Source organism: Euleptes europaea, chromosome 1, assembly GCF_029931775.1.
Source record: "Euleptes europaea isolate rEulEur1 chromosome 1, rEulEur1.hap1, whole genome shotgun sequence".
In the NCBI taxonomy this organism is placed as follows: Eukaryota; Metazoa; Chordata; class Lepidosauria; order Squamata; family Sphaerodactylidae; genus Euleptes; species Euleptes europaea.
In genome coordinates, this window is record NC_079312.1 from 26,469,828 (window position 1) to 26,494,246 (window position 24,419).

At 45.2% G+C, this 24,419-nt stretch overlaps 2 protein-coding genes across 2 annotated transcripts; both read right to left on the reverse strand.

Annotated features, from left to right (window-relative positions):
- Positions 1-1,380: 1,380 nt before the first annotated feature.
- LOC130492984 (cholinesterase-like) lies at positions 1,381-6,434 on the reverse strand. The gene is made up of 3 exons (XM_056866764.1): positions 4,939-6,434; positions 3,531-3,694; positions 1,381-1,442 (listed from the first exon to the last, which is right to left on the reverse strand). The coding sequence occupies exons 1-3, from the start codon at positions 6,432-6,434 to the stop codon at positions 1,381-1,383; spliced, it is 1,722 nt and encodes a 573-aa protein (XP_056722742.1).
- Positions 6,435-15,300: 8,866 nt separating this feature from the next.
- RPP21 (ribonuclease P/MRP subunit p21) lies at positions 15,301-24,152 on the reverse strand. The gene is made up of 5 exons (XM_056866864.1): positions 24,105-24,152; positions 22,720-22,820; positions 20,071-20,153; positions 18,070-18,216; positions 15,301-15,452 (listed from the first exon to the last, which is right to left on the reverse strand). Exons 1-5 carry the CDS (start codon positions 24,150-24,152, stop codon positions 15,301-15,303), a joined length of 531 nt encoding a protein of 176 aa, XP_056722842.1.
- Positions 24,153-24,419: the final 267 nt, after the last annotated feature.

Consider the following 24,419-nt stretch of genomic DNA (forward strand, 5'->3'; position numbering starts at 1 on the left):
GGTCACCAACCTCAAGGTGGGGGTCTGGAGATCTCCTGGAATTATAGCTGATCTCTGGACAACAGAGATATTCCCCTACAGGGTACGGCAGCTTTAGAGAGTGGCCTCTATGACCCTGCTGAGCTTCCTTCGCTCCCCAAATTTCTCCCTCTCCAAGCTCCAACCCTAAATCTCCAGGAATTCCCCAAATTAGGGACAGCAACCCTAGCTGTGCTACTTTGCCCTCACCTATGATTTAAAATAATAGATTTTTTTTGCCCTCACCTATGATTTAAAATAATAGAGTACTGTGTTCAGTTTTGGGCACCACAATTTAAGAAAGATGTAGACAAGCTGGAACGTGACCAGAGGAGGGCAACAAAGATGGTGAGGGGTCTGGAGACCAAGTCCTATGAGGAAAGGTTGAAGGAGCTGGGTATGTTTAGCCTGCAGATGAGAAGACTGAGAGGGGATATGATAACCATGTTCAAGTACCTGAAGGGCTGTCATATAGAGGAGGGTGCCGAGTTGTTTTCTGTTGCCCAAGAAGGTCGGACCAGAACCAACGGGTTGAAATGGACTCAAAAGAGTTTCCGTCTAGACATTAGGAAGAATTTTCTAACACTTAGAGCGGTTCCTCAGTGGAACAGGCTTCCTCGGGAGGTGGTAAGCTCTCCTTCCCTGGAGGTTTTTAAGAAGAGGTTAGATGGCCATCTGTCAGCAATGCTGATTCTGTGACCTTAGGCAGATGATGAGAAGGATGGCATCTTGGCCATCTTCTGGTCACTAGGGGTGTGTGTGTGGGGGGGGCAGGTAGTTGTGAATTTCCTGCATTGTGCAGGGGGTTGGACTTGATGGCTCTGGTGGTCCCTTCGAACTCTATGATTCTATAATTCTATGATTTGTTTCTGGCCCACAAACTGGGATTGCAATACAGGGTTAAACTGTGGTTGGCCCCAGCTTGTTGAGCCACTGACATTTAGAGGTCACAACATGGAGTGGTTAAATCGAGGGACTTCCTAAACCAGGAAGTCTTCACTCTCAGTTCCCATGCAAGCCAAGCTTGTTCAATACACATTCCAGGGTGCACAGTCTTCACATCAAATCAAATGCAAGAAGTGCATTTAAAAAAAAATGCCATTGAAGAAGAAGGAGTACTCAGAATATTAAGTTTATTTAGTCACATGAAGGTAGACTTGATTGTGCCTGAGAAGAAGGTGAGAGGAAGCTGGTGATTGATTTTATGTTTTAAAACCAGTCAACGGAAATTACTATAATCCACTCTAAATATAAATGAAAGAAAGAAGCTATAAATTGAAATTTCCTCCTTTGTCCATTGCATCTTTAAATTTGTTCCTCCCAGTTCATACGATCCTCTTTTTCCATCCATTTGTACTTAATTCACAGTTCTTGCTTCCTATTGCCTTCTGGGCTGGATGGAACAGAATCTTTTGGAGTCTGGCCTGTGGCAAGAAAAAAGGCCAAGAAGATGAGCTTCCCAAATAATCCAGAAACAAACATATTATCAAGTGACTGCCCAAACTGAAATTGTTGCTTTCTAGACAGCTGAGCAATCAACGTTACCTAAGATGAGGCACCACGTTTTCACATCTATTTAAAATATTTCTATGTCTGGCCTTTCTCATGACTAGGGCTGTTGATTCGGTTCGGGAGTCCCGGGAAGGCTGGCGGGGGGTCTTTAAACCCCTCTGCGTTGCCTGCGCAGAGAGCGCAGAGGGGCTTGACAGCCCCCCGCCAGCCTTGCCGGGAGTCTTGGGAAGGCTGGCGGGGGATCTTTAAACCTCTCTGCGCTGCCTGCGCAGACAGTGCAGAGGGGCTTGTTGGGGGCCTCCCAGCTGGGAGGCGCAGATCTGTTTAAAGCCCCCCCCCCCGCGCGCCTTCAGGGAATCCCCCTGAAGGCACACGGGGGGCCGAATTTCCCCCCAAACTCCTGATCTCCCCCGAATTTCGGGGATCCAAAGTGGGGGAGTTTGGACTTCGGCACGGCCCGAATAAAAACGGGCCAAATTTTGCCAAATCCGAATTCTACCGAATTTTTTTTCAACAGCCCTACTCATGACTATCTCAGGTTACCCGTTGTCAAAATGGGTAACAACTGTACAACAACAATTTGATGTACATTAAAAAGACAGATATAAAAACCAATCTAAAAAGCACCTTATTCCCCCTTCCCCAACAGGGTATTCTCCCTTTGCCCAGGTTCAGGCTGCCCCCAAAGCTCTCTGAAATAGCTCTCTATGCAGCCTTGCTAGGAAGGCAGGAGCCGGGAGGCAGTTCCAGAGGCATGAGGCAGCCACTGAAAAGGCCTGAGCCTGGACTGTTTGCCGAACATGCTTTATGAGGGAACAAACACCGCAAAGATTATTAGATTCTCATTCCTAGTTGTAACAGAAACTTGTTATCATCTCATATCTTTGAAAGCTATCTATATTCCCAAGATGACTTGAGCCATTGGGAAGTTTTTCAAGATAATTTGAAAGGCACCGGGAACAAAGACTAGTCCTACTCCTTCCCCTGACATGCCTCTAGTGCTTCCCAATCTTGGTGTAGGAGTTATAATGAAGAGGGACAGCAGTGGCGGACTGGCCAGGATGTCAGCTTGTTCGATGGCAAATAGGCCCTGTGAAATGGGCCCCCTAAAACATTAGACAATATGTTAAAAATGTTAATGACCTTTTAGTAGCTTGAAAATACAATGGAAGTTCCAATACTATTACCTGTATGCAGCTAAAATTTTAATTGTATTTTTTTCTACTTATGTATTTTTTGAAAGTTTTATTTATTTCTTAAAATATTAAATGATAGCCTTATAGTTGTGGGCGGGCCCCCTTTGTCTCCTGGCAATCAATATTTTTAGACCAAGTCCGCCACTGAGGCACAGTGGCTATCCTAAGCAATTTCAGAAGAGCCTTCACATTGTTCTGTTGTCTCTAGACCAAAGCCTTTTCTGTGTACTCTTTTTGCTCATCTCGAAGTTCCTGTTTCTTCAGTGTTTTTTAAAAGTTCCTCTAGTGATCGATTCGATATAGCAGTAGGTTAAATCTACCTTATTTCTCTGCTGATTGAAGCAGCAGCTTTTTAGTCTTGATAAAATCGGGTGTGATATTGAATGGACCACTAGAGGGAGCAAACACGTGTGGAACTTTTAAAAAACACCAACAAAACAGGAACTTGGAGACAAAGGGCGAAAACGCATGGTCGCTTTAGCCTCCTTTATTCCGTTTCAGCCAGGATTTAGCCAGGATCGAATGCACGTTTGGCAAAATGCATGTGTTCAATCCTGGCTGAATCCTGGCTGGAACAGGGAATAAAGGAGGCTAAAGCGACCATGCATTTTCGCCCAAAGAAAAAGAGAAGAAGAGTTGGTATTTATATGCCGAATTTCTCTACCACTTAAGGCAGAATCAAACCGGCTTACAATCACAATGCAGAAAACCCCTAGATTCCAATCCAGACACAGTTTTTGGGTGAATATCTACCTCAGGGAATGGCTCTGGGTTCCACCTCCCCCTTTCAGGGCTTCAACTCACGTGGGCTTGATGCCTCTGATAAGAACATCTTCCAGAAACCACAGTGCCGAGCGGGTGAGGGCTTCATGACTTGAGGAGGCTCCGTGCTGATGCGAAAGAAGTTCTGCTCTGCAGGGTTGTAGAGTGGCCATTTTGTCTCACCAACATCTGAAGGGGTGGGATTGCTGTATAGGAGGCAAAAATATCACGATCCAAGAAGTCAGAGAAGGAACTAGTTCAGTGTAAGGTACACAATACATATTGTCTGATTTTTTATTTATTCACTTGCTTCATTTACCTGTCTCACTGAGATGAATTACACAGTTTAAAAAATGCAATCAGATCAGCAAACATATACCTTGGTAAGGTCCAACGTATTCCACTCACATTTGTAATTAGAGTACTGATTTAACATTAATTAGATCTGGAAACGCTTTAATCTCTATCAACATGCATCCAAAAATCTGGACCCACAAAGTAATATGGCTGCCATTTAAGATTCTTTGTAGAAGTGGTGACTCAGGTAACCCTGACTTCTGAAATTAGGCAGGCAATGACCACAGCAAAGGCCTTTTCTGTGGAGAAGACCCATTTGTGTAATGCCCTTCCCAGAGATATGTGCTTATAACCAGCCAATTTTATTTTCTTCAAAGATTAAATGACCAACATGCTTTTGGCTGCAATGTGGTATTTTTTTTTTTAAACTTTATGCTTTAGTGTTCTTTCATTGTTATGATTAAATAACTGCTTTTAGGCTTTCACTAGTTACCTTGGAAGATTAACATCGAATGGAAGGAACAGAAATGTTATGGTCCACAAGAATGACATAAAAGTATGGTTGCCAGTTCTACCATAGAGCCTGCCATCCAAAGCAGCCATTTTCTCCAGGGGAACTGATCTCTATTGTCTGGAGAACAGTTGGAAAAGCAGGAGATCTCCAGGCCACACCTGGAGGTTGGCAACCCTAGGTAAAAGTGAGCATGCTGTAATGCTGGATCCAGACTAGGACCTGGGAAATCCAGATTCAAATCCGCATCTTGGCATGAAACTTGCTTGGATAACCTTTGGACCAGTCTCTCTCTCAGCCTAACCTACCTCATAGGGTTGTTGTGAGATAAATGGACAAGGGGAGAACCATATGCACAGCCTTGAGCCCCTTGGAGGAAGGGCAGGATAAACATGTACTAAGTAATAATAAGAAAGGTCTCAAATTGACAAATGAATTGAACCAGTATATATAGGTGAGGTTATTTCTAGTTGACAAGTAGGCATTTCCTTTCATAGGCCACAGAAATGGGCATGTATTTAAAATGGATGCTAGTTTCTAACATGGTCTGTGACAAGGAAACCTTAGGGAATTGCTACCTTCTGTATTTTCTAGGCCAGGGATGGTGAAAATTTATGAGTAAATGTCTACAAGTTATCTTACCTGCTTCTGGCAAACTCCGCCCAGTACCGCATCACTCGGGGGATTAGTGCTAACTCCGCCTCTGTATGAGTTTCATTGGTTCCCGGTATTAACGTCAGAGTCCCAAAAAGGTACGGGACCTCAGATCCATGGTTAGACCCCATCCATTCAGGCCAGACAGAGCCAGTGCTGCGGTGGGTGAAAGTGTAAGCATACACAGGGCTTCCGGTCTTTGCAGTCTCTGTGGCAACTTTGTTTGCTGGACATACAAAGAAGTAATCGCCCCAGGCCTGGGACAAGGCAGACCGATACCGTGCTGGGCTCTCTGGTTCCACTTTGCTGTACGTCTGAGCGATGGCTTGGATGAAGTCATCGGTTGCATTGCGTACACTCATCTTCAGCCCCTCCAGCAGCTGCTCCCAAGTCAAAAGGGTGTTGTTGAACATACGTAAGAAAGGACCACCATAGAGGATAAAGACGGACCCTTCGTCAGAGGTGGTACCAATCATAATAGGTTTAGACTGAAATCGCCTGGACTCCACCAATTTCTGTGGGTCATCAGGAAGAAAATCTCCATCTGTCGTTGGCACAAAGGGAAGGTTCAAAACAATCGTGGGATCCACAACTGAGAACAGGTAGGTTTGGAATTCTTCCATTCCCTTTTCCTGCAAGCAATTCACTATGGCACTGCTCTCATTCTGTGCACAGCCCATCAGCTGGGCCAAGACCAGAGCTCTCCTCTTTGCCTCCTCAAGACTCACCCAAGCCCAGGGTGGAATGGCCGTCCCACTCTGCAGCACAGCACGGTCAAAGAGAGGCTGACTCCCTGGTGAAAGGAGGTGATAGCTGACAGATGCTCCTCCAGCACTCTCGCCAAAAATGGTTATCCGAGTAGGGTCTCCTCCAAAGGCAGCTGCATTCTCCCTCACCCATCTCAGGGCCAACTGCTGGTCGAATAGGCCCAAGTTTCCTGGGGCGGCTGGTGGTAATGAAAGGAAGCCTAGAGCTCCCAGGCGGTAATTCATGGAGACCACAATGACGTTCTCGGTGGCAGCTAAGAATGCCCCATCATATATAACCAGGGAAGTTGTGCCAACAAGAAAACCTCCACCATAGATCCAGACAAGGACAGCGGCCGGTGTGGAAGGCCGGGGATTGGGTACCCAGACATTGAGGAAGAGACAGTCCTCCGAACAGGGCGTGTTGGCAGTCCATGTTTCGGCATCAGCATAGCCTGAAAGAACTGTTTGTGGGCATGAATTGCCATAGTTGGTGGCTTCCAGGATGTGGCTCCATGGCTTATGGGGAACAGGCTTCTGGAAACGAAATTTCCCCACAGGGGCTTCTGCATAGGGGATGCCCAGATAGGCTGTGACTGCTTTTGAGCCAGCTGGGAGATGCTTTCCCTGGATAGGGCCACTGCTGGTGACTAGTACAGTATCATCATCAGCAGAAGACTTGGATTCCTGAAGGGAAAGGACCAGGAAGCTCAAGGACCAAAGGAGGAGACTAGGCATTACAGCTCCTGAAAGACAAAGCTACAAAAAAAAAAAAAAAAAAAAAGACAATTATTGCAATCATCCCATAGAGTCTGCTAGTGAGCCCTGGAGTATCATCTTCCTTGAGCAGCAAGCGCAAGAACCAAAGGAGACTAGTCATTGCAGCACCTGAAAGGGAAGCCTCCCAGAAGAAGCAACACAAAACACAAGACAGGACATTTCCCCCTTGGCAACCCTGCTGGCTGAGGGCCATATATCTTGTCCATGTTTCGGCATCAGCATAGCCTGAAAGAACTATTTGTGGGCATGAATTGCCATAGTTGGTGGCTTCCAGGATGTGGCTCCATGGCTTAAGGGGAACAGGCTTCTGGAAATGCAATTTCCCCACAGGGGCTTCTGCATAGGGGATGCCCAGATAGGCTGTGACTGCTTTTGAGCCAGCTGGGAGATGCTTTCCCTGGATAAAGCCACTGCTAGTGAGTACTATAGTTTCATTTCATTTTGAAGTAACCTCAGTAACCAAAGGAGGACTCTAATCATTGCTGCACCTGAAAGGGAAGCGTCCCAGAAGAAGCTATGCAAAACACAAAACAGGACATTTCCCTCTTGGCAACCCTACTCTTGGCTCTGAGGGCCAGATATCTCATGGGGTTCATGAACAGGAAGGCCAGTATGATAATAAGTACACTAGACTTCATGAGTATCCTAGCATCCTTGAGCATTTAGAAAGGATGGATCTGATTACTTAGAGCCAGCATGAGTTTCTCAAGAACAAGTCATGTCAGACTAATCTTATCTACTTTTTTGGGGAAAGTTACTGCCTTGCTGGATCAGGGGAATGCTATAGACATAGGCCAAAAACGCATGGTCCCTTAACCCACTTTATTCCCCGTTTCAGCCAGGATCAAATTGACCCGGGCTGGGGGGAAACTGTACACATTACCTTGAAAAGCAGGGATGAATCTGTGTGCAAATCCATCCATGTAAACAGAAAGTGCGGGAGACGTGCACAGTTCCTGTTTAGCTTGCAACACCCCCGCCCCCGGTGATTGGTCGTTTCCCACGGTGGGGAAGGCCCTCATTGGTCAATTTGAATCGACCAATCACCGGGGACGTGGGATGTGTGCCAAACTAAACAGGAACTTCATGTCTCCCGCACTTTCTGTTTACATGGATCAATTGGCACAGTTTCATCCCTGCTTTTCAAGGTAATGCGTACAGTTTCCCCCCCTCCCCCAGCCCAGGTAAATTTGATCCTGGCTGAAACGGGGAATAAAGTGGGTTAAGGGACCATGCATTTTTGGCCATAGTTTATCTTGATTTCAGTAAGGCTTTTGATAAGGTTCCACATAATATTCTTGTTGGCAAATTGGGAAAATGTGGTTTGGATCCTATTACTGCAAGGTGGATCTGTAACTGATTGACAGATCACATCCAAAAAGTGCTTGTTAATAGTTCCTCTCCACTTGGAGAGAAGTGACTAGTGGAGTGCCTCAGGGATCTGTCCTGGGCCCTATGTTGTTCAACATCTTTATCAATGATTTGGATAAAGGAATAGAGGGGATGCTTATTAAATGTGCAGATGATACTAACTTGGGAAGGGTAGCAAATACGGTAGAAGACAGAACCAGGATACAGGATTATCTTGACAGGCTGGAGAATTGGGCTATGTCAAGGAAATGTGCTCTCCACAATTCCTTGCTGCTGTTTTCTTGGTTCAGGATTTCTGGCCTGCTTATTTGTGATACCAAACTCTTGGCATTCTGGAATGAAAGCACATTGCAACTGTGGGAACATATTACTTCTGAAGAAATAACACACAGCTGCTAGGCATTTACAACTTTCTTCCGAGTCCTCCCTAAATTGAATGCTAGTTGGTAACCAATGCAATAAACTCTTTTCAATTAGGCCCTTATCTTATCACGGAGTGGCTCCAGGTGATTTATGTTACTACAGGCATTTCTCACCTTGAGCCCCTCTGATGTAACCTTTTGGTCCAGGTTTGACATATTATTAATCAACTGGTTATGGACATCCTCAGAACCTGATTTGGTCTCTTGAGCTCACCCCACAGAGGGTCTGAGGATAAAGGTAACCCACTTTAGCCATAAAGTGTGGTTGTTTGGCATGCGGGCGGCATGTCAGACTCCAGCAACAACCCATTTGATTTCTTCACTATTTTTCTAGGGCGGAGCTCTTGGAATGCCTATTGAATGCTGAACTGATGTGCAACATCCTTTTTGGAAACTGGTAACTTTTGCCAAACTCTGAATCAAGGAAAACCTTCCTGTGTAGCTAGTTGTTTAAAAGCTTTATTTTGTTTGCTTTGCCTCACAAATCCTTTTTGTCTTCTGTAACGAGCAGACGAATAAATTCTTATACATATATTCTCAGAGGCTTTTCTGCGCTCAGCGTTTTGTTTAAAAGTAGTTTTGCTAGCCACCTTAAGTGTGCGACCAGGTGCGGAGGCTCCTGTGCTCGACAGGCTAAAACTAATAAAATGCACTTCAACGAAGATAAATGTAAAGTTCTGCATTTAGATAGGAAAAATCAAATGCATAATTACAGGATGAGGGAGACTTGTCGGAGCATTTGTGTATGAAAAGGATCTTGGGGTCTTAGTAGACCAAACACTGAACATGAGTCAGCAGTGTGATGCGGTAGCTAAAAAGGCAAATGCGATCTTGGGCTGTATCAACAGAAGTATAGTGTCCAGATCACGAAAAGTGGTGGTATCACCTTTTTCTGCTCTGGTTAGTCCTCACCTAGAGTACTGTGTTCAGTTTTGGGCACCACAATTTAAGAAAGATGTAGACAAGCTGGAACATGTCGAGAAGGCAACAAGGATGGTGAAGGGTCTGGAGACTGAGTCCTATGAGGAAAGGTTGAAAGAGTGGGGTATGTTTAGCCTGAAGACGAGAAGACTGAGAGGTGATATAACTGCCTTCAAGTACTTGAAGGGCTGTCATATACAAGAGGGTGCTGAGTTGTTTTCTGTTGCCCCAGAAGGTTGGACCAGAACCAATGGGTTAAAATTTAATCAAAAGAGTTTCTGTCTAGACATTAGGAAGAAATTTATAACAGAGCAGTTCCTCAGGGGAACAGTGTTCCTTGGGAGGTGGTAAGCTCTACTTCCCTGGAGATTTTTAAGAAGAGGTTAGATGGCCATCTGTCAGCAATGCTGATTCTATGACCTTAAGCAGATGATGAGAGGGAGGGCATCTTGGCCATCTTCTGGGCATGGATCACTTCTGGTCAGGGGTCACTGTGTGTGTGTGTGTGGGGGGGGGAGGTAGTTGTGAATTTCCTGCATTGGGTGTTGGACTAGATGACCCTGGTGATCCCTTCCAACTCTATGATTCTAATACAACTTGAATTTTAGTTGCATACAGTAATAATGGAACTTCTATTATATTTTCAAGCTACTGAAAGGTCATTAACATTTTTAACATATTGTCTAATGTTTAAGGGGGCCCACTTGCCATTGGGCAAGCTGACACCCTGGCCAGTCCGCCACTGTGTAGACCAAGTTGCAGGTAGGTGTGCCAGCCTCCAGGTTAGGGTTGCCAGGTCCCTCTTGCCACCAGTGGGAGGTTTTGGGGGCAGAGCCTGAGGGGGCGGGGTTTGTGGAGGGGAGGGACTTCTATGCCATAGAGTCCACTTGTCAAAGAGGCCGTTTTCTCCAGGCGAACTGATCTTTGTCAGCTGGAGATCAGTTGCAATAGCAGGAGCTCTCCAGCTAGTACCCGGAGGTTGGCAACTCTACACCAGGTGTGGCCTGGAGATCAACTGATACAACTGATCTCCAGGTGACAGATCAGTTCTCCTGGAGAAAATGGTTGTTTCGAAGGGTGGACTCTATGGCATTTATATGCTGCTGAAGATCCAGGGAATATTGAAGAACAAAACGCCACATCCGGAGTTTGTGTACGTTTCGCAGGTTTGCTTCATCAGTTGTATATTTTGAAAGCACTTTCCCTTAGGTATAGAAACCTCAACGTTGTAACCGGGTACAAAGACCTCTGCAAAAAATATTATTTTCAGGAAAACAGCATTTACATAAGGAGCTCAACATAGTGTTCTGAAACAAGGGACAAAGATAAGATCTAACTCACCAATACTTTGACCAGCGACCCTCACGGGTATCAAACTTCTCTCTGGAGGCTGGTGACACAAAGATTCAACTTCCTCATTTTTACACATGTTCTGGTCAGATGATGAAGCAAACCTGCGAAACGTACACAAACTCCGGATGTGGCGTTTTGTTCTTCAATATTCCCTGGATCTTCCATGACTGACTTCTAAGTCTTGGGACTTATTCTACTTTGGGAAGACTTTTGCGCATATCTTTTTGGTGAAAATAACCTGTTTATGTTTGGACTCTGTTCTATGGTTTTTGATTGAGTTGTTACTTTGTCCGTTTCAAAAGTGTATGATATTGTTTTTCTGCATTTGAATACAAATTTACTTTAAAATTAACCTTCAAAGTTGTACTAAATAATTCTTTATATTATTAAGTGAGCTGTGGTGCTGTTTATTATCTCCAACTAACGTTGCTCAGCATACGTATCAATTACTTAGTTTAACCTCCAGGTGGTGGCTGGAGATCTCCTGCTATTACAACTGATCTCCAGCCGATAGAGATCAGCTCCCCTGGAGAAAACGGCTGCTTTGGCAATTGGACTCTCTGGCATTGAAGTCCCTCCCCTCTCCCAACCCAGCCGTCCTCAGGTTCTGCCTCCAAAATCTCCAGGTATTTCTCAAACTGGAGTTGGCAACCCTGCTGGGGAGCAGAGCCTGCTGGCATTTAGTCCCCCTGACGAGAATCCCTGCTGGGATTTGGTTTTCCTGACAAGAATCCCTCTCCTCTTTCCTATCACCTGATACAAATGGTTCTTTGAGAAAGCAGACTCACCCTTCCCTTGCCCCAGCACCCAGCAATGGGTTTTTGCAGCTGTGCGTATTGCTTCACTTATCAATTGGGTGTGGTGGGAGCAAGAAACTGGCATTATTTATCTTGAAAGAAATGACTCAAAAGGCTTTGCCATACACAATGGGAGGAGCCTGCATAATACATTACATTTATGATATTCCTCAAAAGAAACTGCTTTTCTTGGGTAAATGGCCAGAGACGGAAGGGTGGGGCCGGAGATTTCCTGGCAGGCCCAGTATTGCCAAACTTGAGAGAAATCTTGTACATGGGTAGAAATAAAAGGTCTCTGGACAAAATAAGGGACTTCTGGCACTTTTCCACAAACAGAGAATTTGATGAGGGTAGGGTTGCCAGCCTCCAGGTACTAGCTGGAGATCTCCCGCTATTACAACTGATCTCCAGCCGATAGAGATCAGTTCACCTGGAGAAAATGGCCACTTTGGCAATTGGACTCTGTGGCATTGAAGTCCCTCCACTCCCCAAACCCCGCCCTCCTCAGGCTGTGCCGGTGGTGAAGAGAGACCTGGCAACCCTAGGAGGGGCCAGATGTAGCTCAGTGTGTCAGAACACCTTCTTTGCAGACAGAAGTGTACAGGATCAAATCGTTGTCATTTCTACTGGAAGGCTCTCAAGTATTAGTATCATTAACTTCGCTTATAGCCCACCTTTCTCTCTGACATTCAAAGCAGATTACAAAATATGATTAAAACACTTCCGTCAAACAATTACGTTATCAAGGAACACCGGGAGTTGTTCTGCTACCACTCTATCATCTTGCCCAGGAAGGGCAAATTAGAAACGGAGCGCCAACTGGCCACATCATTGTTCTCTAGTGATAGTGGATGACCACTTGTTTTAATAACCAAGGAAAGGTGCCCTGAGTCAGTGATCGATTTATGATGGACTTACTGAAGTGATCCTTATATGATTTCATTAACCGGGATGGACGAGGATCAAGAGAACAAGTAGCGGCCTTCACAGATTGCAGGACCCTGTCGACATCCACTGCAGTACACATGAGCACATGAAGCTGCCTTCTACTGAATCAGACCTTTGGTCCATCCAAGTCAGTATTGTCTACTCAGACTGGCAGTGGCTCTCCAGGATCTCAGGTGGAGGTCTTTCACATCACCTGCTTGCCTAGTCCCTTTAAGTGGAGATGCTGGGGATTGAACGCAGGACTTTCTGCATGCCAAGCAGATGCTCTACCTCTGAGCCACGACACTTTCCCTCTGGATCAAAATGATCCATAAGCGGACCAGATGGTGTACTGGACATTTCTAGTGTCTCAGCTATACTACAACCAGCCTCCAAATTAAAACGTATTTGAAATATTTCCCCCCCCCTGGGTGGGGGGACAGGGGACTTTGCAAGAGTCACAACTAATCATCAGTTCCTGAAAATTTAACAGCTCAGGCTTTGGAGTCAACAAATGCCCCAAATACTTTAAAGAACTGAGGTGGGTGCGAACTAGCTGATGCAATGGTGGCAGAGAAGTAGGATTTCTTTGTCACTTGTTTGCCAGACCCCCAACTATCGTCACTGCCATCTGCTCAGGGTTGCCAATCTCCAGGAACTAGCTGGAGATCTGCTATTACAACTGATCTCCAGCCGATAGAGATTAGTTCACCTGGAGAACATAGCCACTTTGGCAATTGGACTCTATGTCCCTCCCCTCCCCAAACCCCACCCTCCTTAGGCTCTGCCCCCAAAACCTGTACGGGTAGCAAAGAGGGACCTGGCAACCCTTAATCCGCTGAACATATTCCTCCCTAGAATGGTGTGTGTGGGGGAGGTGGTCAACTTTATACCCTTAAGAGCATCCAAAGGTGTGTGGCTGGCTAACGCTGCAAACAGTATGGCAGGTAAAAAGCCTTTGCTTTGATCTAATAAGGAAATAGAGGTTTGGCTCTAAGCAGGCAGCGCAGCAAGCAGGGGTCAGGACTCAGGTATGTGGCTAATTTTTTTAAAATATTTAAAATAAAATTTTAAAATTCTTCTCACAAGCAACAGGTATCAAGGCAGAGGCAGGATCATTTGGAAAGCAGTAGCGTGGTACAATAACTAAGTCATTGGATCAGATCTCACCTTTGCCTTAGGTAAACCCTTCTCCCTAAATCTCCAGTCTGGAGGAAAATGTGAATAATGATACCGGTTTGTGTTACAGGGCTACAATACAGATTGCTGAGATAAAGATGTGAAATTCTTTGAACGCTGAAATACACTATATGTGTGTGTTAAGTGCTGTCAAGTCGTTTCTGACTCATGGCGACCCTATGAATGAAAGTCCTCCAAAGTGTCCTATCCTTAACAGCCTTGCTCAGATCTTGCAAATTGAGGGCCGTGGCTTCCTTTATAGAGTCAATCCATATACAACACCTAAATAGAGCCAGCGTGGTGTAGTGGTTAAGAGCGGTGGTTTGGAGCGGCGGAGGCTAATCTGGTGAACTGGATTTGTTTCCCCACCAAGCCAGCAGGGTGACCTTGGGCTAGCCACATTCTCTCAGCCCCACCTACCTCACAGGGCGTCTGTTGTGGGGAGGGGAAAGGAAGGTGATTATAAGCCGGTCTGATTCACCCTTAAGTGGCAGAGAAATTCAGCATATAAAAACCAACTCTTCTTCTCTTTCTAAATACAGTGTGGTATTGCAAAATCTGATATCAGGACTGATGTGGTAACCAGATCATTACAAAGACAATTTGCTTACTGGAAGATTTCCTGGAGATTTCAAACATTGCAAGAGCGATGTGGTGGGCACTCTGCAAACATATCTTGCCCAGTTAAATTGCTTGCCCTGGAAGCCCCTTGCTGGGGTCCCCATAAGTTAGCTGTGCCCTGACACACAATGTTTATTACACAATATACATGTAAGAATCTTTAAGACATCTGTTTCCTGTTTTCTATCAGACCCATTTCCGTTCCAAGGAAGCACTGAAAAGCCTCTGAGTTCTGCAGATATGTTGCAATCCCCATGAGGTTCTGTCAGTAGGGTTTGGGCTACCCACTGACAGGATGGTAGATGAATTTGCCCTACTACAAGTACAGAACTACACTTTCCCCCATAAGTTAATGACAGCCACTAATTTACATGCAAGAAAAGTACCAGCTACATAGAGGCAAATTGTAGAGGAAACAAAAACCTGCCCTGGTGACCCACATCAGAGGATGAGGGTCAGGCTTGCCTCCTCTCAACTGTATTCCAAACCCATTTACTTTCTCCCACAGAACTAAATGGGAACCAATGAGAATTAGCCCGTCAGTACAACCCTCATCCTTTAAATTTTATTTTCTGGTGCAGTGATATATGCGATGGAATCTTGGGAACCAGCTTTTATATGTATCATTTCTACGCTAAACAAGAGAAAAAATTAGCCTAGATTTGCACAGACCGCAATCTTAATTCTTCAGAACACCACTTCTGCTCTGTGGTATTCTCACTTATGCAAGAACCAGCCTTGGTAAAAAGGCTTAACCCATCCTGAAGTTCTCTGATGCCCTCTACAGGTTAGAGAGAAGATCTCAACATACTTCATGTATATATATGATCTCAACATACTTCATCACACACAGAGCACATATATTTAGTGTTTCTGGACAAGCTGACACACCGTACACTATATTATTTGAATTTCCCTCATGTTTTACATTTAAACATGGGACAGGAGACGGCTTCCCATCAGGCCCCTTTTAGGGGAGGGTGGGAGGAACTTAGCTTCCTTCTGCCTAAAAACTAGTTATCTTAAGGGCTGTATATAAAAAGGCACCTTTATTCCCAAGTCTAAGCCATTCAACTCCTGCAAGTGGTTCGCCAGGCTTTTGTTTGCCAAAATTAACTCATAGTTCCTCACCCCTTTCAAATAATCTTGCTAGCTACACTGGCTCCAGCTCAGGGGCTACCAAACGACCCTTCCACAATGGAGCAGGAATGTTCCGTCCTTAAGGAAGGGGCTTCACTTCCCAGTTGGACCCTTCTTCTCCTTCTCTTTGGTGCTCACTGCAGTCTCCCCAGAGGCAGGGTGATTGTGAGGCTCAGAGCTCAAGCCTGTTGCCTTCTCTGTGGGGCAAATTTTGAGGGGATGCTGCATTGTGCTGGGCGTCTGACCTGGAGAGAGATACAAGGAAACAAAGGACACAAGATAATTCTAGTAAGCCTAGAAATGTCCCCTGGAGCTCTGTTTTCTGCATCTATTTATCTTCTCCCTGGCTGCCCCATAACCTTGATCCTCTCAACAGCCTTTCTGCAGATTTCCCAGAAGGGCGGCACACTTTAACCACTGGGCATTCTTGCTTTGTGCAAATTAGTCCAACTCCAGCGTGGGGTAGTGGTTAAGAGTGGTGGTCTGGAGTGGTGGACTCTGATCTGGAGAGCCGGGTTTGATTCCTCACTCCTCCACATGAGCGGTGGAGGCTAATCTGGTGAACTGGATTTGTTCCCCCACTCCTACACATGAAACCAGCTGGGTGACCTTGGGCTAGTCACAGCTCTCTTAGAGCACTTTCAGCCTCCCCTAACTCTCAGGGTGTCTGCTGTGGGGAGGGGAAAGGTGATTGTAAGACAGTTTGATTCTTCCTTAAGTGGCAAAGAAAGTCAGCATATAAAAACCAACTCTTCTTCTTGTATAGAGTCCTATCACAACATCATATGCATCCTGCTTTATTTTTGGTTTTCATGCTGTTTTATTGTCGTGGAAGAATGGCCTGTACCACTTTGGACTGTGTGTGTGGGGGAGGAGAATATATTTTAATTTTCTACCATGTAAAAACTCCCTGAAAATTAAAAAACAACAACAGTACACCAGGGAGAAAGGCTGTAGCTTAGCCACTGGCATGCTGTACTGAGTTTTCCAATTACAGGGAATTATTAAAGCGGGGGTAACTTTGAAAAAAGTAACCCCTCACTTGTAGTTTGAAGTGGGTCTGGCCACTTTCCCCATCAGCATCCTGCCACTTCATTAACCCTTCATCCAGCTGCACATGCAGACCAGGCTCAACTAGGCTTGCCGACAAACAAGCCTGGAGAAACATGTCCTGTCCCTTCAATAGACATTTAATGTGTCAAAGCCGGCAAGGGAAGCTTTTCATAGCACAGAGATAAATAACTAGGGTTGCCAACTCCGGGTTGGAAAAATACTGGATATTTGGGAGTGGAGCTAGAGGAAGGATCTCAGCAGGGTATAATGTCATAAAATCCACTCTCCAAAGCAGCAATTTTCTCCAGGGGAACTGATCTCTGTTGTCTGGAGATGAGCTGTAATTCCTGTAGAGTGCAGAAGAGGGCAATCAAGGTGATTAAGGGATTGGAGCACCTTTTTATGAGCAAAGTCTAAAGAGCGTGGGGCTTTAAAGTACAGAAAAAAGGCAACTAAGGGGAGCATAGTTTTTAAAATTATGTATAAGGCAGAAAGGGTGAACAAAGAGAACTTTTTCCTCTCACTCCCAAAATACTGGATCTTGGGGCCACCCAATGAAGTTGATGGGCAATAAGTTCAGAACAGATAAAAAAAGACTTATTCACTTAACAAGGAGATAAATTGAGGAATTCACTGCCAGTGGATGTAGTGACAGCCACAAGCATAGGCAGTTCTATAAGGGGGCTAGATAGAATCATGGAGGTGAGGTCCACTAATGGCTACTAGCTACGGTGACTAAAGTTAGCCAGAGGCAGCAAAACTCTGAATATCAGTGCTAGGAGGTAACGTCAGGGGGAAGGCCTTGGTCTCTCAGCCCTGCTCGCTGGCACTCCAGGGCAACTGGTTAGCCCTGTGTGAAACAGGACGCTGGGCTAGATGGACCACTAGTATGATCTAGCAGGGCTCTTCTTACATGCCTCATAGGATGAAACGATAAATAGTTAGGGATGTCATCCACCCAGACTCCACCCTTAGCTTCCAATCCCTATTATGCAGCTTCGTCAAGATTTCTGATCTGTCTCCCTCTTCTCTGCCCCACAATAAAGTTATCTCCTTTTCTACAATCCTGAACATTCTGGTTCCCAAATCCGGTTATCCCCAACAAAAAGGCCCCACTTAAGTTTCAGCCCTCTCACTTTACTGCCACTTTACCTTGAGAGGGGCCGTGGAGGTCCCAGGTTCAATCCCCGGCATCTCCAGTTAAAGGGACTAGGCAGGTAGGTGATGTGAAAGACCTCTGCCTGAGACCCTGGAGAGCTGCTGCCAGTCTGAGTAGACAATACTGACTCTGATGGATCAAGGGTCTGATTCAATATAAGGCAGCTTCACGCGTTCATGTGTTCACAGACCTCCAGCCAATCTAGACAATGTATCCAAAGGCTCCAAACACCAGCGCCTTCACCCCGGCGTTGCTCTTTCAGACACCTCAGTTCTCTTCCTACTGGCCTTCAGTCGATCCTTGCCTCTTCTGACCCCATCCCTCACAATCCCAAAGTCTTCCTCCACTGACCTGCAACAATTCTCAAGCTTCTTTGGCTTTGACCTCAACACCATGGCTTTTTCCTCACCCCAAAGAGAGGCGTTTTCTTCTGACTGCAAGCCTCCCATTTTCAGATCTCTCATAATTAACCCCATAACCAACCCCAGCTCAACAGAGTGGGCTTCCTGATCAAAGAAGGACAAGAGAAGCTCATCCTCCAGCTCTCTCATAAGCCTTCTGAACAATCCTGCAAACAAAGCGCCATCTTTCCCCAAGCTCCCAGTACTTACTCCCTCTCTACAGATTTCCCCTCTCTAGATTTTCTTTACCTTTCACTCCTTCACTGGCCACAGTCTGGTTCTCCAATAATGCCTCAGGTTGCTCTGACCACAATTTATAATCAGGGTTGCTGAGGAACCGCTTGGTTAAGCCGCAGTTGAGACACCTCACAACGGTCCACCGCTGATGACGGCGCTCTGGTTAAGGAGGCAAGGAAGTGAAAGAGTCAGACAAGCTTTGGAAACATGGTCTCACTTCCCCTCCCTAAATACCATTACTCCCCATCAGTCCACTCACATGAACACAAATGAAGCTGCCTTATAATGAATCAGAACACTGGTCCATCAGAGTCAGTACTGTCTACTCAGACCGGCAGGGGCTCTCCAGATAGTAGGCACATCACCTACCACCTGATCCTATTAGCTGGAGATACTGAGGATGGAACCTGGGACCTTCTGCTTACCAAGCATATGCTCTACCACTGAGCCAGCGTGGTGTAGTGGTTAAGAGGGGTGGTTTGGAGTGGTGGAGTCTGATCTGGAGAACTGGGGTTGATTCCCCACTCTTCCACTTGAGCGGCAGAGGCTAAACTGGTGAACTGGATTTGTTTCCCCACTCCTACACATGAAGCCAGCTGAGTGACTTTGGGCTAGTCACACTCTCTCAGCCCCACGGACCTCACAGGGTGTCTGTAGTTGGGAGGGGATGGGAAGGTGATGGTAAGCCAGGTTGATTCTTCCTTAAGTGGTAGAGGAAGTCAGCATATAAAAACCAACTCTTCGTCTTCTTCTCATTCTGCTCATCCACTAGATCAGAGGTTCCCCAAATTCTTCTTGCCTAGCCTTACTTCAAAGATTCTTAGTCCTTAACGGTCTGGGGCCCCCATACCTATGGGACCGCCTCACCCATCACAACCCCCCCCCCCCGCTCCCTTCAGTCATCATCTAGGGGCCTCCTGTAGGTGCCTGGTCCCAGGATGGCTTGGTTAGCTGTCACCAGGGGAAGAGCCTTCTCAGTTGTGTTCCCTATTCTGAGGACTACCCCCCTCAGATAACAACTGTTCCCTGCCAAACCTGTTTAGTTTCCACAGGGCATGCAAGGCTGAATTGTTTGGGTTGGCTTTTGGAGTGTAATCCACATGTTTGGGGTGTTTTGCTAGTGGGACGGTGCTAGCCACATATTTAAATACTTTAATATTTTAATGTTAATATTTTATATTTGTTATTTGTTTTTATGTTGTTTTAAACTCATTTATACTGTTTTAATGTTGTAAGTCGCTGCGAGACCCCTTTGGGTGAGTGGCAACTAAAAATAATAATGAAACAAACAAATAAATAAATAGGCAGGCCACTGTTTTACTTTAAAATACTTTGATCCCTTTGTTAATGAAGGGTAAAAGCCACAAAGCCTGGAAAAAGCAGGAGACGGTCTTCTGCTTCCAAGCTCTTCTGTTATACTGGGCCTATTGGTATGTTGTTTAGCTCAAATGATTGGTGTGGCCCCACCTCCAACAGAACAAACAGTGTAATAAAAAGCTGACTGTTCCAAGCAACTGGCACACAAGTAGGCCCATCTGTCAGGATGGAAATGCTATCAAGTTTCACCTGGAAACATATTTAAGCCTTCCTCCACATCTCTGGAAATAAAGACAAATAGGAACAGCTTGGATTTCGACAGCAGAAGCAGTTTGTGAGAATCTGCTGTGCTGATGCTGCGTTTGGGGTGCACACTGCATGCAGGCATGTTGATGTCTTCCTGCGGTATCTACTTAACTTAAGCATTTATAAACAACACTTTTTTTGCCAAAGACCTTTAGGTCCTCAGCAACCTCTCTTTCCTCCAAAGAAATGGATCCTATAAAACTTCCTACTGCCTGGGGGAAGGAAAAAGTATAACTGTTCCGCCTCTGGACCTTGCTACATCCAATCCTCCTGTTCATATATACAGTGGGAAAACACTGCCCCAGAACTAGTAATCTCTCCAGGGCAAGGACCAGAACTCAGGAGTACTCATCCCTTGCTACAAATAAGAAAAAGCGACAGAGGACCTACTTCTCTGGCGTACAGTTGAGCTGACTCCAGGGACGAGAAGGGAGAAACAGGATTTACAGATGGTTCGTTTCACAGAGGGATCCCTGCAGGACAACAAACAGAAACAAAAAGATAAGTTTGGGCATGTCATAATGATGGGGCACCTCCCCAAAAACCCTTTCTGCCTCATCGGGGTTCAAGAAACAAACAACAAAACCTGCATGGGGCATGTTGTTCCTTATGAGGTGGTGCTGGTGTCCACATTTACCAACTACTACCAGTGAGGGACAACTGTGAGGTTCAGGACAGTGTTTGGGTGTAGGGTTTGGGAACAAGCATTGAATCAGAAATACCAGAGTAATGCCCCCTTCCTTCCCATCATTTCTAGTTTGATTTGGGAGGTGAATTAACATGTTCTTGACTTGCCTGCTGGACCCCAGTCCCAGCAGTGAAAAGGGGGGGGGGCAACAAGGTGGATGGGCATGACCACAAATGGTAGTGCATGCTGTAAATTTGTTTGTGGAAGGGCACAACCTTTTGCTATTAATGCTATGGCCAGATCTCACTGCCCATCCTCTGCACAACAACAAAAAGAGTCCATGTCCTTCCCCGCCCCAGCACTCAAAGTACTTAACCTTATTAATCATTATTCACACTTTATTCATCCTTACAACAACAACCCTATAAAGCGAACCAGTATCTTCATCATTATTATGATCATGATGCAGTATGAGTGGAAGGAAACCTTTGCGCCAGCTGGACAAAATCTGGCCTGAGCTCCTGCTCTAGGTATTTAGTCTCGGCATGGCCAGAGGCGTAGGCCAGAGGGGGTTTTGGTCCTTGGATCTCAGCCCCCAGCTGATGGTACTCAGTGAGTCAGCTTAGTAAATCCAGGACCAGCTCAGGAACTGAGTTGTATTTTCCCCCCTTTGTCTCAATTACATTTTCTACTTCTTTATAAGTTGCTGTGAGACCCTACCAGGGAGGAATATAGGACAGAAACACCTAAATTTTACACACACACACACTATATTTTTATACACACCCACGTTTATGACCCAGGTGAAATATGAACCAGGATTTCCCTTTTTTTGCAGTCAGTCCTTTTAACCACCAGGCTAGACGAGCTAATTTGGTGATGCTAGCTATGTTACTGCAGTGACATAATCTCTGTGCTGAGGGTTTATAGTCCATAGGAGGGGGAAGGTGAAAAGTGCCTGGAGAGGGCAGAGTTAAGCAGGCAGGTCAGCTGGTGCGGTGGTGATGACCATAAGCTATGAGTTACCTCAAATCTCAATTCAGCCATCAACTCACTTTGGTGAACTTTGCCAAGCCACTGCCTGATTTTCTCACTCACACTACAGGGATAATAATACAAGCCTTCCTTATAGGTAGGCTGGAAGTTTGAGACTGTAAGTAAAGCACTTTGGGGACTCAACATTTGTAAGACACTTTTCCTAAAAGATTATCAAGAGGGCAGGTAAGACTTACTTTTTCATTCACTCATTAACTGGCTCACAAAAAAATTGTTTTATCCAGCTTTTGAGCAAAAGATTTCAAAGTGATGTACAATATGCAAATTTCCAAACAATTAGAGATCATCATATAAAGAAAAAAACATGGGGTAAAATTGGCACTAAACAGCCAAGGGCAGGGAACTCCAGAATCACTACCTTACAGCCTCAATTTCCAAAAGCCACTTGAAAGGAACATTAACTGCTTAACATTAACAGAGAGAGAAAAGTGTGAAATAAATTGCTGAGGGGGTATTGCAGTGAAGTTTAGAAAAACCCTCCAGTGTATACACTATAGGAAGGATTGCCATAGTTCCTGGCCAGCTATTAAGACCAGATCTCATTTTACATTGCCCCCCTCTGCTGTATATGAAATCAGGTCCAATGGTTGTACACTTCATGCACCTGAAGAAATGAGCTCTAACTCATAAAAGCTTACACAGAATTCAACATTGTCAGTCTTTAAGGTGCTATTACTGTGCAATTTTATTAAGAAAGCCCTACTTCTAGCAGTCTGAATTTATTTGAAATTTATACCCTGCTTTTAACTCCTTGGGGACCCAAAGCAGCTTACAATATTCTCCCCTCCTCCATTTTTATCCTCACAACAACCTGAGAAATAGAGGTTAGGCTAAGACAGAGGAACTGGACCAAGATCACCCAGTGAACTTGAAGGCGGAGTGGGAATCCCAGGTCCTAGTCCAACACTCTAACCGCCATACCGGGTCTCTCTAAATAAATTAGAACGCAAAGCAGGGCCTCATCCACTGATATCAGGTTTCTGAATGAATACCATTTAATTATAAAGGTCCCAGAGAGGTTCAGAGACAGCTTAAAGCAGAGGCTCCCAAACATTTTGAGTCATGGAGCACTTTTCAGGAGAGAAATTCATCACAGAGCACGGAGTTTCACCTAGCTCCTATATACTAAACTGAATGACAGTAGTATTTTTCTTTCCAATCTCTTCATGGAGCACTTGGAGATGTTTTGCAGAGCACCAAGTGCTCCACGGAGCACAGTTTGGGAATCTCTGGCTTAAAGAATAGTGAGGAGTTAGAAAGAATTCCAGATACAGGTGCTCAGAACTGTACTAGAGCTGGCATTTAGCCTGACATGACAGGCACCACACTCCATTAAGCCCCATCCAAGCACTCACTGTCTTAAGACGAGGCGTCGGCTGATGCTGTTCTGCGTATGGCAATAGAAACGAGCCAGCTCCTGATTGTCTGGGTTTTGTGCCAAGACACAATGTGCTGCCTGTTGGGGAAACAGAAGAAAGGTGAACATCTTATCACCTGTGTGTGTGTGTGTGTAAAGTGCCGTGAAGTCGCAGCCGACTTATGGAGACCCCTTTTTGGGGTTTTCATGGCAAGAGACTAACAAAGGTGGTTTGCCAGTGCCTTCCTCTATATCACCTACATCCCACAAATGCAGCCAGGGATATGTATGTTCTACATTCCCGCAGGCACACTACGCAGTGGGATCTTCCAGGGAGGTTAGCCTTATAAGTCCAGAGGGCCAAATAAAATGTTCCCACTATCAAAAGGAGATAAATATATATATGCAAAAATATGGGTACGGTGAGGTACACTGCATATGTAAATGCAAGAGATAGCAGTAGGTGTGTAAGAGGGGTGTCAAACATAAGGCCCAGGGCCCGGATCCAGCCCCTTGAGGGATCTAATCCGGCCTGTGAGCCACCCAAGGCAGCCACCTCCCCCAGTCCCGAGGTGTCAATTATCAAAGACTGTTCAATAAAAGAAAATACTGTAAGTGTTATTGTTTTAGGCATGTTTGTATTTTGAGTAAAAAAAAAAGTAAAAACATAATATCATTAATTGGCTTTTCCTGTGTCTTCTATAAAGTTTGTATCTCTGGTACCTTGCATTAAATTTCATGGTACACATGGCCTGGCCCAATCAACTGACATTTATGTCATATCTGGCCCTCGTAACAAATGAGTTCAACATGCCTGGGTTAAAGCATCTATTCTGTATGCAGAAAGTCCCAGGTTCAAGCTCGAGTTAAAATGAATCACAAATAGCAAGGCTCAGAAACATGTTTGCGTGAGACACTGGAGAGGCAGGGAGATTACTATGCAGGGCACCAGTGAACTCAAGATCCACTACAAGTGGGTATGATCTATTCCTCGTTAGCAACCACTGGTGATAAACTGTCCTAAAAAGATAAATAATCTAGAAACCTTCCTACGTGAGAAAATTATTTTCGAAAATAAGTAACCGCTCCCATGCTCCACTGAGTCCGAGTCCCACATCCTTACTGTTTTTGTGATGAAATCCGGAACAGAAATCATTGGACAATCCTTTCTAGTGTGTTTCAGGCCCTGCACATAATGATGTTATTATCCCCATCAATGCATCTACCCATCATTCCCTATTTTAAAGGAAACTCATGTGTGCATGAACGTGCATATTTGAGGGACAAACTCTGCGTTTGTGAAAAAGGAGGGAAAAGACCACAACAAGTCCTCAGGGATCACAATCCCCCATTGTTAATGCATACCACTGATGCCATTCTCACCTGGTAAAGAAAATTGAGTCTCTGGAAGGCTTCTTTGTCTTTTATCATGATGGGAAAAATCTACGCAACGCTGATGGGATGAGACAGGCCACAAACCTGGAAGAAAGAGGTACTTTTAGGAACAAACAGTGAGCAGAAAACAGCCACCTAACTTGCATACCTTCATAACCTGCATACCCTTCTTGTATCTTCATCTTTTCCTCGGATCATAAATTTGGATACAATCATGCCACCTTTAGGGCGGGGCAAAGTTTCTTTAGAGCTGGATCCAAACTAAACAGGCCATTTCCATGGAGTCTCCCTTGCTGCTGAAGA